The sequence below is a fragment of the Plecotus auritus genome (assembly GCF_963455305.1).
Source record: "Plecotus auritus genome assembly, chromosome: 1".
Lineage (NCBI taxonomy): Eukaryota > Metazoa > Chordata > Mammalia > Chiroptera > Vespertilionidae > Plecotus > Plecotus auritus.
The window spans coordinates 201,518,123-201,535,896 of record NC_137770.1 but is presented as its reverse complement, the minus strand read 5'-3'; the positions used below and the strand labels follow the sequence as shown (position 1 = coordinate 201,535,896).

General features: G+C 41.0%; 1 protein-coding gene across 2 annotated transcripts in view; it reads right to left on the bottom strand.

Annotated features, from left to right (window-relative positions):
- The window catches only part of ADAMTS3 (ADAM metallopeptidase with thrombospondin type 1 motif 3), a 239,458-nt gene that overhangs the window by 7,609 nt on the left and 214,075 nt on the right, over window positions 1-17,774 (bottom strand). The window contains exons 16-20 of one of the 2 annotated variants that reach the window (XM_080649386.1): window positions 15,172-15,252; window positions 14,030-14,193; window positions 8,102-8,267; window positions 3,414-3,546; window positions 1,175-1,382 (exon numbers count right to left, since the gene is read on the bottom strand). In XM_080649386.1, coding sequence (XP_080505512.1) covers window positions 1,175-1,382; window positions 3,414-3,546; window positions 8,102-8,267; window positions 14,030-14,193; window positions 15,172-15,252 — 752 coding nt within the window. Of the gene's footprint in view, window positions 1-1,174; window positions 1,383-3,413; window positions 3,547-8,101; window positions 8,268-14,029; window positions 14,194-15,171; window positions 15,253-16,977; window positions 17,062-17,774 lie in introns of both variants that reach the window. The other variant, XM_080649387.1, reaches the window with a different exon arrangement.

Genomic DNA, 17,774 nt, shown 5'->3' with positions numbered 1-17,774 from the left:
ACCACCATTGCTCTATCCCCATAAATTCATGCCTAAAACTGCTCAGAAACATCTATTGTTCTAGACAGGAGCTACAGAGAAGGGGTCCTCATTCCAAGACTCCGAGGGGCAAAGAACGAGTTAGTTATCTTTATGGTCTGTCCGGGTGAACTTCACTTTCACTTGCCTGTCTTTCTTTCTAGGGCCTGCTCTCCACGTCCTCCTTCATTCTCTATCTGCCTTTTGATGCCATTTCCTTCTATAAGCTCTTCTCCTATGACTCCGCATGATGATTCTTTACAAATATCAAAGACGTTAATTCAGGCACCCCAACACTGAGTCAGCCAGTCACCAAACCAACATCATTTTCATAGGCACTGGCTGGGTACCCGGGAGGCAGGGCACACAGTTTTTGAGAAGTGAGTGGATTAGCAGTGAGCCCAGACTCAAGAACAGGAGTTAAAGTAGTCCGCCATGAACAACACGCCTTCGGGTGCACAGGAAGGGCTTTAGGAAAAGCACCTCTAAGGTGCCGTGGAGATGAGCCTTGGTAGGTGAGAGGGAGATGGGCAGATAGGAGGAGAGGGAAGGGCCAACCTACAAAAGGTAGGAGGCTCTACCCAGAACAGTCTTTTTGGAACAGTGGGACTTTACTCAAACTGGGTTAAAGAGTTGGAATAAAGAACGAATAAGAAGAGTCAGTGTAGGACTTCTTATGGTGATCATTTTGCAATATATACAGATATCGAATCCTTACATTGTACACCTGGAACTAATATAATGTTGTGTTAATTACACCTCAATTTAAAAAAAAAAAAAAAAAGGATAGTGTGGTGCCAAATGGGGCAGGGACCTGCATTTGGTGTCAGAGGTTTGGAATTCACCCGTAGGAACGGTGAAGTCAACAAATATATTAAACAGAAGATCAGTCACCTTTAGACTCCTCTGTTACAAAACACCCAAACATGGTTTGCCTCGACCAACTAATCTTAAATGCAAACACTGCTTTAAAATATTAAATTTTCAAAATCATTAAGCACCTGGAGGTGCTTAATGATTTTGAAAATATGCGAGTTTCTCAATTAAAATATGCGAGTTTCTCAGTTCACACAAGGCCTGCCTGATATTGAAGCCAGATGAAAACAGGCTTCCTATCTTATGCACATACACGTGCATGCAGAGCTCACACACCCACCTCACTCCAGGGCCCCGTTTTCCACTGGGCTGGGCAGGGCACTCTGTTACAAGGCCGGCGGCTCTCGGGACGGTCACCCACACAGTACTTGCTGTGCACAGAGCGGTTGGTGCCATCATGCAGGGGCTGAAGGCAGCGCACAGTGCGAAGCTGGTAGCCGGAACTCCCACAAGTTTTGGTGCAATGCTCCCACTCTTCCGCTATCCAGCTGTGGGTGTGGGGGTGAAGTGAACATGGTCACGGGGGTGTAGAATGTGCACCTTCCTGCCCTGCAAGCCTAGACCTCCTGCTCTCCGAGTGACGTGCAACCCAGCGGGGCCCACAGTAGTAGAGGAAGCACTTTCAGAGAGAGGGGTGCACTGAACAATTAAAAAGGTCTTAGAACTTTCTAACAATGATAGGCCCAACACCTCTATTTTTGAATGGCTTAGCATTTTTCTGCCTCCCAATGATTCTGAAACTTTCTCCGTTCCTAAAGGATAACCAACAGAAGGTTTCTGAAACTCATCTTAAGGAAACCTGGTTAGGTTTAGACACGATGGCAGTTTACAAAATAATACCAGCTCATTCTCAGCCATACTGCCTAATGGCGTTAAAGATCTGAAAGGAAATTATAAAAAAAGGAATCCATCCTACGCTTGCTAACACAAATTTATTGGGCTGCTGCTGCTTTTTCCATGAAACCATGAATTTACTCATTTTTCATTTTCGGAGATGACTTTTACTTCTACAATCATTGCCAGGAAGATTGCCTGACATATCTATTCTGTTCGGAAAATTCAGTTCTTCATTTTGGCCCCTAATGGGTCTGACAAAAATGTAAAGGTAGTGGCCATCCCGGGCTTGAATGCACCTGAAAGAAATATTTCCAAAATCTTTTCAAAAAGATTTCCCATGGGACATTTCCAAATTCTAGTGTCAATGTCAATGCCCGCAGTACTCTCCAAATCAGCTGTGTATACAACACTGCAGACAGTTCTCCATTACATGTGCTTCCCAGGTTCCCAAGGGCTGTGACTGTCTGTTCCATCTGCTTATCAATCTGTCAGAATGTAATTGAGGCATACTATTTAGCCTTTCTAAAGTTACTTTTCCTCTGCAATTTTTGTTCTTCCCATATATATGGGGCTCCAAAATACAACCATGCTAAAACCTTTCAGGCTTTGGTATTAGCAGTTTAAGATAGCTCTTGCTCATCAAATAGGCAGTACCATGTATTCTGGCAACCCATTTGAAGGTCTCAGTAGTGACTCTCATTTGAAAACAGGAATTACTTGAGAAACATACACTTAATATCATAGACAATTATGGTTACCTTATTCCATCTTGAAACTCCTAGAATGACAACAAATGAGAAAAATGGCACAAACGCCAAAAGAAAAAAACTTGAAAAGAAGCCACCACAAGATAATTTTGGAACCTAGAGAGTAGTTAGTAGACATAAAAAGAATGAAGTTTAAGTCAGCAGTAGGAGCTAATAAACTGATGATGCAGAATTTCAGAAACTGAGAGCTTATAGCCTCAGGTGAAAGTGTGGGTGATGGCAGGGCTGAAAACAGGGACTGATGGAAAGTCTACTTGGAGGCAGTTAGGCCTCCTAATTTTTTTTTAAATATATATTTATTGATCTCAGAGAGTAAAGAGAGGGAGAGATAGAAACATCAATGATGAGAGAGAATCATTGATTGGCTGCCTCCTGCACTCCCCTACTGGGGATCGAGCCGCAACCCAGGTATGTGCCCTTGACCGGAATCAAACCCGTGACACTTCAGTCCACAGGCTGATGCTCTGCCCCTGAGCCAAACTGGCTAGGGTGGGCCTCATAATTTTTTACTCCACTGCTGACTGCTCCTCCTCTAACCCAGCAGAAGACTTTTTTTTTCATCTTCAGTAGAAGGTAAATCAGACTTTTAGCACATGGACAACAGATACAGTCAAGGGACAATAGAGAAAGAAACCATAGTGAATACATGGGGTTATGTAAAAACCCACATATGGAATGGTGAGATGACCCTAGCTGCCTATACTTATTTATTTTTTACCAAATATAAAAATATATTTTTGAGAAGAAGGAATATGGTAGAGAGCAGGGAACCACAGCTTCACATAATTCCTGGGAATTGATTTGACTATTTAAACCAGATAATGTATTAGCTTTGACTAAAATTGAAAAGAGCTAAAGACATTTAAATCCATACTATTTTGTCCTCAGGGTATGATAGTTAAAATAAATGCTTACAGTGGATGTGTACACTCTTGAATATTGCACATTCTTCTAATAGGTTTTGGCTTTTTGTTGACTTCACAGAAGCTGCGATGAACCATTTTATTGTCACTTTTCCTACGGCATCCGTATTTAGTGTACTGGAAACCTGGGAAAGGAGATACCTTTCTTTGTATTTAATCACTTATTCATTCAACAAATATTTACTGAATGCATATAATAAACTAGCCACTTTTCTAGTTGCTAAAGGTCCAGAAGTAAATTAAACTTCTTTTCAGAGCCTACATTTAACAAATATTACAAATTATTAAATAGTAACAGTACATTGGCTAATAAACCGAAACCTGAATATAGAGGCTCTATTATTAAGGACAAGTTTGAAAACCACTGTGACAATAACCTGTGACCTAGGCTTTTACGGAGTTATGTACATAATGCACTGTAGGGGGCACCAAAGCAACACAGAGGGGGAAGTCTCTGACTTAGCTGAAGAAGGGGAGGGAACCCTTCTTACATGATCAGCACTTCCTTTAGTAGAATATTGAAGTTCAAATAGCATTGCATAAAGGGGATAAAGCAGAATATTCCTCCAAGCAAAGGAAATAACCTATAGAAAACTGCAGGTCTCTTTGAATGACTTAAGTTTTATGTGTGACAGGGGTGGGAGATAGGAAAGGCTCCATGTAAAAGCCTTCGCGGCCAGACAAATGTTTGGAGTTTATTTTGAAGGTCACAGGGAGTTATTAAAGGTCTCTTCAACCAACAGCTTCCACATTTGTAAATAATTTTTTATTTTGAAAATTTTAAACCTAAAGAAAGTTGTAAGGACAGCACAATAAACATTTGTATACCTTGCATCTAGATTATCCTTGTGTTACCATGTCATATGTATTTGAGATTATATATTTACTTATATATAATTACTAACCTATATAATAAAGAGATAATATGCAAATTGACCATCACTCCAACACACAAGATGGCCACCCCCATGTGGTCAAAGATGGACGCCCCCATGTGGACACTTGATGGTTGCCACAAGATGGCCAGGAGGGGAGGGCAGTTGTGAGCAATCAGGCCAGCAGGGGAGGGCAGTTGGGGGGGAACCAGGCCTGCAGGAGAGGGCAGTTAGGGGCAACCAGGCCAGCCAGGGGAGGGCAGTTAGGGGCAATCGGGCTGGCAGGGGAGGGCAGTTGGGAGCGACCAGGGAGAAGGGGAGGGAACTAGGCCTGCAGGGAAGAGCAGTTGGGGGTGACCAGGCCTGCAGGGGAGGGCAGTTAGGGGCAACCAGGCCTTCAGGGGAGGGCAGTTAGGGGCAATCGGGCTGGCAGGGGAGTGGTTAGGGGGTGATCAAGCAGGCAGGCAAGTGAGCGGTTGGGAGCCAGCAGTCCTGAATTGTGAGAAGGATGTCCAACTGCCCATGGGACAGTCAGACATCCCTTAAGGGGTACCAGATTGGAGAGGGTGCAGTCGGACATCCCTCAAGGGGTACCAGATTGGAGAGGGTGCAGTCGGACATCCCTCAAGGGGTACCAGATTGGAGAGGGTGCAGGCTGGGTGGAGGGACACAACCCCCACCCCCGTGCATGAATTTAGTGCACCGGGCGTCTAGTATAACACATATATAAAATTCTGCTGAACCATTTGGGAATAAGCACAGTTTCTTACATAACCACACTATAATTCTTAAAAATCAGGGTATTTAATGCAGTTATAATATTATTATACTAGAGGCCCAGTGCACGAAATTTGTGCACGGGGCTGGGGGGTCCCCTTAGCCTAGCCTGAACCCTCTCCAATCCAGGACCCCTTGGGGGATGTCAACTGCCAGTTTAGGCCCGAACCGGCAGTTGGACATCCCTCTCACCATCCTGGACTGCTGGCTCCTAATCACCTGCCTGCCTGCCTAGTTGCCTGCTGGCCTGATCACCCCTCACTGCCTCTGTGTGTTGGCCTGATCGCCCCTAACTGCCCCCTGCTGCCAGCCAAGTTGCCCCCAACTGTCCTGCCGGCCTGGTCGCTCCCAACTGCTCCCCCCCTGCCGGCCTGGTCGCCCCATGCAGCCTGCTTGTTCAGTCATTTGGTCGTCCCTCACTAACCCCCCTGCCAGCATGGTCATAGGCAGCCATCTTGTGAGGGCATGAGGGTCAATTTGCATATTACTTCTTTATTATATAGGATAACTAGAAGCCTGGTGCATGAATTCGTGCATGGATGGAGCCCCTTGGCCTGGCAGGTGATTGTGGCCAATCAGGACTGTCTGGCCTAGTCCCAATTGGGGCCAATTGGGGCTGGCCAGCTGGGGGGAAGGACCATGGGAGGTTGGCCCGCCACCGGAGGTTGGCTGTGGGAGCACACTGACCGCTAGGGGCAAGCTCCTGCATTAAGCATCTGCCCCCTAGTGGTCAGTGCATGTCATAGTGACTGGTCATAATGGTCATTTAGGCTTTTATATATATAGACTAGAGATACAGTGTATGAATTCGTGCACGGGTGGGGTCCGGCCGACCTGGACCCAATTGGGTGGATCAGGGCCAGGCCTGTCGGAAGGAGGAAACTGTGGGAGGTTGGCTGGCTGGCCTGGCCCTGATCAGGGCCGGGCCAGCTGGGGGGAGGGGCCGTGGGCAATTGGCTGGTGGGCCCTGCCCCTGATTGGGGTGGGGAGCCGATCAGGGGTCAGCGGCAGGGGGAGGGACCATGGGAGGTTGGCCAGCCAGCCCCATCCGATTGGTGTGGGGGGGCTGATCAGGGGTGGAGCTGGCTGGGGGAAGGGCTGCAGGCCAATCGGGGTGGTGGGGCTGATCAGAAGCAGAGCTGGCTGGGGGGAGGGGCCACAGGCAGTTGGCCAGCCAGCTCTGCCCCTGATTGGCGGGGGGGGGGGGGGGTCTGATCTGGGGTGGGGCCGGGCAGGTGCTGTGGGCTAATCAGGGTGGTGGGAGCCCATCAGGGGTGGGGCCAGGTGGGTGGAGATGGCGGGAGGTTGGCCGGCCGGCCCCGCACCCTATTGGGGTGGGGGTGGGAGGGCGATCAGAGGTGTGGCTGGCCAGGGGGAGGGGCTGTGGGCCGATCAGTGTGGGGCAGGCCAACTGGGGGCGGGGGCGGGGGCGGGTGGGGGAGGGGCCACAGGAGGTTGGCTGGCCAGCCCCACCCCTGATTGGGCTGGTTCACTGGTCACGGTGGGTGTCATAGTGACCTGTTGTTCTGGTTGTTACGGCATTCCGGTTGCTGGCTTTTTATATATATATAGAAATATATTGACCATACCCCAAGATTTGTAACTGTTCCTATAATGTTCTGTGTTGCAATGTTTTTCCAGTCAAGAATATTTAGTTGTCATGGAATTAATCAGGAACAGTTTTTGGGACTCTTTATCTTTAAAATATTTGAGGTGTACAGGCCAGTTGTTTTGTAAAATGTTCCACAATTTGGATTTATTTAATAGTCTCCTAATGGTCAGGTTCAGGTTATTCACTTTTGGCAAGAATACTACATAAGTTATATTGCATTTCAGGGCAATGCATTAGGAGAGTAAAGGATTTGAATCAAGGAAATAATATAATTCTACACATTAATTCATTCACTCATTCATTCAAGCAAGATTACCCTGTAAATAAAGGAAGAGAAGAAAATCAAAAGTTAGCCCCCTAAGAGACTTTTGCAACTATCTTCTCTTCCAAAATTGTGAAGAAAGCCCAGTGAGGAAGGAACAGATGTGGTAGATGTTAAAAAGGTGTATATGACAAATCTTGTGACCACGTCAGTGCTGAGGGTGCAACAGGAGGGAGGATCCAAACTAAATGAACTTCGTATAATGAATAAAGTGCTGTTTTACATAAGTAACTAAGACACTTTATGCCTACTCCCTCGCCCCCCCCCCAAAAAAAAACACTTTAGAAATGCATTCTTGAATTTAAAATGATAAAATAAATGGTTTAATAATCTTTTGTTTTCAATTAGTCAGTGTCATTATTGTGAGAGGTCCTGGCCTTCTCCTGTCTGTTGGGAGAATTCTTTCTTGGCCAGCCCGAATCTGGAGCACTGCTGTTGAGAACAAGAGGAATGGATAATGGGGGAAATGGAGAACCCATGAGAACAGCTTAATGGGTTTACGTTAGGGAGGGCAGAGAGGCAGCATAATTTAGTAAGAGTATGTACTCGGAAGCCAGACCTCCTGGGTTTGACCTTACGGATTATTTATCTTCCCTGTGCTTCGGTTTCTCCATTAATACAACAGACATAATAATAGAATCGACTTCACAGAGGCATGTGAGTATTCATGCATTAATATGTAAAGCATTTAAAGCTGTACCTGGTACGTAGTACAACTAATAGCTCTTTTACTATTAACACTGATAGAAAAGAAACGCATAGGTATGGAAAGTAAAAGTGCAGAAGGTGAGCACTGGAGGACACTGAATTTGGGAGAGTTTGGGAAGAATAAAGTGAACCCTACATAACATGAGACTGAAAGAACTCGAGGGAAAGGGAAAGAGGATTTAAGAAGGTCTACATTTATGAATGGATTCCTACCCTTTGTAGATTCTGAAATTTCGGTAAAAATTTGTTGTATTTATCTTTTAGCTCTGAGCTCTGTATGGTATTCTCAGATTATGGCCTCCATTAGAGATAATCCTTAAGGCAGAAGCAAGCAGACTGGCTTAATATGAATTGCTTAGTAAAGGTATAAATGTGTCAACTATTACCTCCACCACAGGGTTTGGAACACTGAGACCAGCTCTTCAAAGCCCACTCAAAAGTGTCTAATTCTTCCTGGATGACATTGTTGTTGTTGATTGTAGGTGCGGAGTCTTCATGGATGATGTACTTATATGTAAGGCTAGAGCGGGTATCATTCTCCTGAGGTATAATCTAACGCACAGGAAACAGATATATGTAAATCACCTGAGAATTGTAAATTAGGAATGAAAAATTATAAATATTTCAGAATATTGCTCTTATTGAAACTGGAAGACTTTCAAGTTGTTTCTAAAAACATGTTTTTATTTTAGTCAATGAAGGTACAAGTATGCCCTGTTTAAGAAAAAAAAAACCCACAAAACCTTAACTATATAAAACTTCGACCATAAAAAATATAAAAATACATACACTGATTAAGAGTTTTTATTATAAAAATAATGATTTTATAATAAGACTCACTCTAAATTTCATTAAGTTACATTAAGTTATATATCTCCTTAGTGCATTTAAAAATTATTCTTTAAAGTGTTTTGTTATGATGAGCAAGATAATAAAGTTCCCTTCAGAAAATATGGATTATAGAAAAATACAGGGGGAAAAATCATCCATAACTATACTAAATCAGAGAAAACTGAAGTACATCTATCATTTTAGGATATACCCTCAAGATCGTTTCATATTGTGTGTATGTGCACATACACACATACTTTCTAGACTTGCTTATTTCACTAAATGTATTATGCACATTTCCCAAGATAGTAAATATTATTTAAAAATGTAACTTTAAATGTCAGCACAGTGTATAATCCTAAAGGTCATGTGCATTATTTAACCATTTACTTATCATAACTATTTGTATTGATTAGAATTTGTCCCCACCTTTATGGTAACGTGGGGCTAAAGAGTACAAAGACCTCAGAATATTTAGAAGAATCATTATTTTCATAATCAGATAGTATGTGAAAGTGCCCCAATTCAGCATTACCTATTATATAGTTTTCATCTTTATTAACTGGGCAAAAGATTGTTGTTTTGGTTGTTATTTACTTAATAAATAGTAAAGTTTAATTTTCCTGTTTGTAGCCATGTGAATCTTATCTGCTGTACATTGCATGTTCACATCATGTCCTTTTTTTGTGAAATTGGTATACATCTCTTTTTTTCTAAATAATCTATGCAATAATGATATTAACTTTTTATAAGCATTGCACATATATGGAATTTTAAAATTGCTTTTTAATTTTGTTTAGAGCAAAGAATTATTTAAAAAAATAAGTATTAACTTTCATGTATTTATAAGATTATATGCATCATACAAGTGGAGAAATGTGTAATTCATTGGTATGGTGTTTTTGTTTTGTTTTTTTAGTTTTTTCTCTTTTTTGCTCAATTTCCCCCGCACCCCTCCCAAAGACTTCCTTGTCTCCTCTCCCCCAGCTGTCAGCTTGCTCTCTATGAGTCTGTCTCTATTTTGCTTGTTCATTTTGTTCATTAGATTCCACATACAAGTGAGATCTTGTGATATTTCTCTTTCTCTGGCTGGCTTATTTCATCTAGCATAATGCTCTCCAGGTCCATCCATGCTGTCACAAAATGTAAGATTTCCTTCTTTTTTTACGGCTGAGTACTAGTCCATTGTGTAAAGCTACCACTGCTTTATTATCCACTCATAATTCATTGGTATTTTAAACTAAACTTTTAGAAACAGCTTTTGTTTGAGAAACCGAGGGATGCTAAATCGCTAGAAAGTTGAGGTTTATCTGCGTTCTAGTCTCTTTTCCCCTTCTAGTCTTTGTTTTCAAAAAAGCATTAAAAACCAAGCCCTGGCCCTTACACTCTAGCCAGATGTCTAATGCTTTCAGTCGCAGAGAACCTAGCCCCATGTTTCAGGGCTCCCTCGCTGGGGTTCCAGTCCTTTAGGGACGGAAAGAAAGATCATGATGATAAGAGCATTGCTTGTCCACAGCCCTCTAGGCTAGCTATACATCTCCTATATCTCCAGCCCACATTGATCCCTATGTCCACATTACTATCTTGGGCAAAGCCCTGAGGCCACCCACCGTGGAGGTGAAAGGGCAGGGCTCTGAGACAGGACACCTGTGTGACTGGAAAAGAATGCAGAGTAGTTACATAAAAGTGAAAGAGAACTCTGATCGCCAATCATTCAAACTTAACAAGATTTTGAATATTATATATCTTGCTATAAAATCATCTAACCCGTGGAACAGAATGACAGTCCAAAAATAAACCCACATACGTTTAGACAATTAATTTTTGACCTAGATGAAAAGACAATTTAACTGAAAAATAACAGTTTTGGGGTTTTTGTTTGTTTGTTTGAACAAAAGGTGCTGGAACAATTGGACATTGTGGTGACTTCAAACGCTGTCCACATCCTTTGTACGTTCCCTCTCAGTACGTGGAGCTTACATCCTCACCCCTTCCATGTGGGCTGGCCTCACTGACTTACTTCTGGCAAACAAACAACAGCAGACAAGAAGGGATATCACTTCCAAGGTTAGGTGAGAAAAGACTGATTCTGTCTTGGTTGTGCTCTTCCACTTTCTCTGTCCCCTGAACCACTTGTGCTATGGAAGCCCGCTGCCATGGGATGAGGACACCTAAGCAGCCTATGGATAGGCTCATACGGTGAACATCCCAGGCCCGCCCGTCCCCACAGGAGTAGCTTAGGAGTAACCTTGTGAGGCCTTCCAACGGACATGTGACTGAGCTGGCAAGCCTTGAGGTGCTTCGCCACGGCTGACAGCAACCTCATGAGACACCCTGAGTCAGAACTAGCCATTTCATCTGCTCCCAGATACCTGATCCACAGAAACTAGGAGCCAAGGAATGTTGCTTTGCATTTAGCCACTAAATTGGGGTTAATTTGTTATGAGGCAATAGATAATACAAACATCTGTATGCAAAATTAAGAACCTAACATATCACACAAAATTTATGTAAAAATTAACTAAAAATGGTTCATAAACCTAAATGTGAAATGTAAAACTACAGAACTGTTACCAAAAAACAGAAAATATTTTGATCTTGGATTGGGGTGGGGGGGAGCTAACACCAAAATCTTGATCCATAAAAGAAACAATTGATAAATTAAGATTTCAGCAAAGTTAAAATATGTTTTGCTCTGTGAAAGACTAAGAGAAAGGAAAAAAAATTATAGACTAGAAGAAAATATTTGGCAAATCACTTATTTCACAAAGGATTTATTATATCAAGTATATACAAACAACTCTTAAAACTCAACAAAAAGAGTAACTACTTTAGCAATAGGCACTTTACCAAAGGGAAATAATTTTCAAAGGAAAAACAAACCCTTGGGATTGAGTGGGAAGATTTGGTTTTAGATTAGTGCAATATTTTTTATAGAGAGTCTAGTAAATATTTGTACACAGAATGCAACACTGTTTTTCCAATCAAGTAGATGCCTTCTGCTTTCATCCATGAGGGAGTAATAGAGGTACCTTCCTGACATTAAAAGCAATAAAACTGGACAGAATTATAGGAGGGAAATTTGGGGAGGAGGGGGAGACAGTGAATAATAGCAAAGGACAATGATCCCTTAAGAAGAACAAAATGCCAGGTCCTGGCTTCCTGACAGAGCCAGGTCTGGCCCCTGGCACAGGTTGCTGAACTCCAGCCAAGACCGCATTCTCACTGAGAAGACTATGGAACTCGCAGGGCAGAGCACTAAAGAACAGGGGCCTGCATGGAGGGGTGGCCCAGAGGATGCATGAGTCCCAGACTGAGGGCTGGTCTGTGCATGCCTGGGGCCAAGATACCACACCACCTACCAGTGAGTGGCTGCTGCGGGCTTGGGAATAGGACAGAAGTGCTCAGAGTCAGACTGGGCTAAGAGACCTGGGAGTTCTTAACCAGCTAGGGTCAAGAGGCCTCATCAACCCCCACGTGTTAATGCACCCAAAATGCCAAGTCATAAAAATAAGGACAAAATGAAAAAGCTCAGCCATAATGAAGAATAAACCAGGCCCCTAGGATCAGAGGAAACTGACTGTCTGCCAGCTAGGATAAACCCAACTCCTATAAGGAAGGTGACATAAACCAAAGGCCCTACAACTCATCATCTATCATGTCCATTGTATAATAAAAGAGATTGTTGAAGCGGGAAAATGACTCATTAAAAAAACCAGTCCATAGAAGCAGAAAACGAAGATGCAGGACGTAAAGGAAAAATTAGACAAAACAAGTGGAAATATTCAGAAATCTCAGCAGAGAAGCAGAAATGACTCTGGGGGCAGGGAAAATGGAAATTCTAGAAAAGAAAAGCACACCCACCATCTGACATGAAAAATTTACTGGATGAACTCAACAACAGATTGGAGACCACATAAGACACAGTCAGTGAGCTTGAACACAGCTCAACAGAAATTCTCCAATCTGAAGAACAGAGAATAAAAGATCACACAAGGATGACCAAAGCCTGAGAGACTTGTAAAATAATTTCAACTGGTTTAACATATATGTAAATGAGTCCTAGGAGTAGAGAAATGACAGGGAGGGGCGCGAGGGGAGGGCAAACAAACTTAAACACATAATGGTAAAGTAACCCTAATTTGGTGAAAAACTTCAACTTTGAGTCAAGATGCTTGGTGAATCCCAAGCCTGATACATACAAAGAATGTCACAAATTAAGCATGAACAAAGTGTTAAACAAACAAAGCAAAATGACAAAGAAAAAAAATCTTAAAAAGTAGCCTGAGAAAATGGACACTTTGTATATAGAGCAGCAATATAAATGAGGCTACTTCTCATCAGAAATGATGGATTCTAGAAGACAGATATTACATGAATGAGTCAAAGATGGCCCCTGTACATTGGCCCTGAGGTTGTTCTTCACCACAGGCTGAGCCTCTTTAGCTTAAAAGCCTCCTAGCAGCAAACTCAAAATTTTACATACAGTTGTTTTAAATGTAGCCTAAACAAGCTTGTTTTTAGCCAATAGAGGTAGCTTGCTTTGTAGACCCATATGAAACTGCATCCAACATCTGCTAACTGTACGTGAAACTGGGCTTTAAGGATCCCAAGCTGCTGCTGCTGCCCCTGGGAGCACTCAGACCCAGAGACTCCCCCTGTGCTGCTGAGTGACATCACCCGGCTTCATAAAGCCCCTCTCCACTCTCTTCTCTCATAGGAGTTCCGTTTCTTCTCTCCCCTGTTGGATGGTGGCCCTACAGGCAAACCTGCTAAGGCAGTGGTCGGCAAGCTGCGGTTCGCAAGCCACATGCGGCTCACGAGCCACGGTTTGCCGCTCTGTTGACTAATGAGTTTGCCGACCACTGTGCTAAGGTGTCACCAATAAAGCTTGTGTATGTTACTGCCACCTCATAGCCATCCATATCCTTGGTCAGCCCTGACATTCCTGGAACGCCCTGCAACATTGTAAAAACATCTTCAAAGCACTGGGAGAGAAAGACTAGCAACCAACAAGTTTGTGTCTAGTAAACATATCCTTTAAGAACAAGAATGAAATAAAGGTATTTTCAGATAATTAAAGGCTGAGAGAATGCTTTGCCAGCACTCATACCCACACTACAAGAAATGTTAAGGGAAGTTCTTTATATTGAAAGTGAATGATACCTGGTGTTAAGTCAGATTTATAAGAAAAAATGAAGAAAGTTGGAAATGGTAAGTATATATTTTCTTGTCTTTAACAAGTACGTAATTACTCAAGTCAAAAATCATAATACTGTGTTATTGGGTTTATACTGTATGTATAATTATATAATAAAATATATGGCAAAGTTGTCAAAGAGTGGAGAGGGCCAGGTAAATGGAATTATAAAAAAAAACCCAAACTAAATATTCACTGTTCAAGATAAAAATGTTTTCAGATAAATAAACAACGAAATTACAGCTAAACCAACTACACATACAGAGCCTGTACTGCCACATACCAAAACAATAACAGGATCGTGCAGAGGTCCGTCTGTGTGAAGAGTTTCAATGTCATCTTCAATGTTATAATCCCATTCCACACCAAGATCAATGAAGGTCCGTGACTTGGCTTCTTCCCCTTTGCCATTTAAAATATAGTGGCCTGTAGCCTGGTTCTTAATAGCTAAAGGAAGGAAAATGAGTAACCAGCAGACATTTTATCATGTTGCAGCTTTGATGACCCCTACTAAGTCTATCTATCTACTTCTATACGTCAAAGACTGCGTTTATTAGCATCAAACAAGCCAAACTGAGTGTTAGTTCTGACCTGAGTCCCCTTTCCTTCATTAGCCATTTAAAATCCCCAAGAAGGATTTCTAACTAGTCAAAAACCATAGCAAGAAGGTTACATAGAAGATAAAAATTGGGAAATGTTCCCATTTGAAAACACTGTCAAAGAGGTTAACAGTTTCAAACTCACTCAATCCTAGACATTTCCTCAGAACCTGGAAATACTTTGAAAATAATGGATACTTCTATAATAATTTATACAAATCATGTGTTAGTTCAGCATATAATATAATGGCTTATTATAACATAATGGCTTATTTACTGTGTATCTCTTTCAAGTTATTCAAAAGAATCTTCTTTAGGAAATTATAAACAGCCATGCAAAGGGATCTGCATGTACCAGTCAGAAACTGGACACATAGCAGATGGTGGGAAAATTTTTATTACACTAGTAAAATTCACATGTGGTTGCTTTTCAGTCAAAGAACTTAAAATGCAATAAAATTAAGGAGAGGCATACAGTATGGCATCAACCAAAATATCAGAACTAATTTGTCAAAATAAATACGGCAAATTTTTCTGATATTATTCCTTACTTTAATGCATTTTAACATATTTATTTTTTCTTATCCCCTAATGCAGAGCAAAAATGCACATGTACACACACACACACACACACACACACACATCTACAGACATAAATCTCTCTCTCTCTATATATATATATGTATATATATACCTATACATACTTATATATATATATATACATATATATATATATATATATACACCTATACATATATAGATATATCTTTGACAGTTCCATGTTTAAATGCATGTGAAAGCAGAGCCAGTGGACAGAAACACTTACCAAGAATATGAGGAGAAGCCTCGTCTTCTTGGATTAACACATGTCTAGCACCAGGGGGTATATCAAACATCTTAAGGTACCCTTTGCATGTGTAGTAAATTTTGTAGGAAGCAAAGGAGAAAACAAAAGCGACAACCTTGGTTAGCTGAGCATTACGTTCTCACTGCTCCTGCACGCAGAAGAGGGCATACATGAACTGAAAGAAGCTGTTTCAGAAATTAATTTCAAAGCACTGGTAGCTTGTGTGACATCTGGCATGAGATTAGGGGAAACCCCCCCCCCTTTTTTTTAATTAAAGAGGAAGAAAAGAGTTGATCTTGTTTCTAAACTATTAGCCATTTATCTTGTGTTGACCTGTGAATTGTGTCAACAATTCAGGCAAATTCTATACTTTCCTGTGTCCCTCTAATGTGATTTTAGTTTTGTAAACCACTCTTTTGAAGCGGGGCAAATTTTTAGAGTATTTAGTTGAACTTCTGAAAATATTTTATCAGCCTCCATATTATTTCAAAAGTCTAAGCAATGAGTACAGATGGCTAAACTTCTAATTAATAAGTTATCTTCATCTGTAAAATCCTGCCTTGTTCTAAAGAAATTACAAAAGAAAAATCAGTGAGCAGCTTTTATTTTTCTTGTGATCAGCAATTAATTTTAAGCTTTAAACCAGTTTTATAATGGGGATGTTTTAAAATATATATTGTAAATTTGACCAAATAATTTGTTTGGAAAATGTCTGCAAATTATACCAAACATTGACTTTACATGCAGACCCTAACCTCAATCTTCCTACAGAATGAGATATGATATAGGTGATTAGAAGGTGAATACTTGCAGATTTCATTTTCTAGCAACTTGAATTCTTTATGCAAAAATAATAAATTCAATGTTTAATGTGCTGCCTTGGGTTTTAAAATCATATATCATCCTATTATAGCCCATCTATAATAATAAAAGCGTAATATGCAAATCGACCAAACGGCCGAACAGCGGAACGACCATTTGGACGTCCTTCCGGTTGATCTGGATGAAGCTGGGACTGCAAGGGCTGAGGCAGCCGGGGTTGTGAGGGCCAAGCCCCTTGCTCAAATTTCGTGCATCAGGCCTCTAGTTTTATATATAAAAAACCTTCTTAGTATTATCACATGTCCTAAAAATTATCTTAAGATCACTTAGAATTAAGACCCCAACTATATTAACTATTGTCAGGGCAATTAGATAAATCAAGTGTTATATCTCATTTCTGTCAAAAAGTAAACAAATAGAGGAAGATAATGCAATTGATACCTTGTATTACAAAACATCCAATACAGTTTGAGTATTTTATTATCTATAATAATAAAAGCATAATATGCTAATTAGACTGGATGTCCTTCTGGACGTCCTTCCTTCCGGACAAAGCCTCAGTGGGCAGAGGCAGCAGAGGCCCTCTGCCGCGGAGGTGGGCGGGGGCCGGGGCCAAGGCCCTTGCATGAATTTCGTGCATCGGGCCTCTAGTTCAGTTATAAATACACAACTGCTGATGGAATCGGAAAGAAACATGTTTGCCAATTGTACATGGACAATTAACATCTACCTTTGGGCAGATTTATCCAACTTTTCACATTATTCATTAGTGGCTTAACTAATGAACAGTAATTTGGGGTCAGGGTTTCAGCACCTGAGCCAAGGAAAGTCCAATACAAGAAAAGTACCATATTTGCCTGAGTGTGCAATGGCTACGAGTAACATGCTTAAGATGCCAAGGAAAGCAAAACAGCTTGATTCCATTTATGGATGCCCATCTTTCTGCAGTGTGCTACAACTTACCCAGTACATTTTTAGCTTCCCTTGTTTCAGCAAGAGAAACATTACGAGCTCCTTTGGGTAAAGTGAAGGCGCCTCTTGTCTTCCCTTAAATAGAATGTCTTTAATTAGTGGAGGTTTTCATGTTTATCAAAGTCTTGCTGTTTCATTGACTATATGATAAGCTATAAATATATATATATACCTATATATTATTAGGTAAGTTAAAAATATGTTCTGTAATTTTATATGTTGAAGTCAAAATGCATATACAATAGTTAGCTAATACCAATAAACTGTTAATAGTCAATGAAAGTAAGACTGAGCATGAATGAAAAATGATATAGGTGATTTGAAGGTGAATACTTGCAGATTTCATTTCCCAGCAACTCGAATTCGGTATGGCACCGCTTGCTTAAATGTTTCCCTGTTGGAAAAGGTTAATTAGTCTATTGAATGACTTTAACAGCCTTAGTGCAAAGAAGTGGATGTTAGATTATCTTTGAACAGTTTGTATGCCTGATGAAAGCGTTCTTCTTTTCTTCTGACCTTGATTCACAGGTTTAGCATAATTTTGGAGGTGTCTGCAAAAAAGTATCACTAGCGCATATTAACACAATATGTAGAATAAATGAGTCTAAAAAATTTTCATTACATTAATTCACTCTGGAAAGAAAACAAAATGAATTATTTTACATCTAAAATAACAATACATAACTGCAGTAAATCACTTCATAAGATGGAGAAAATTAAATTTTACTCCACCAAATCATTATTTATTTTTATATATAACATTCTAACTGTTTGCTTTATTGAAATAA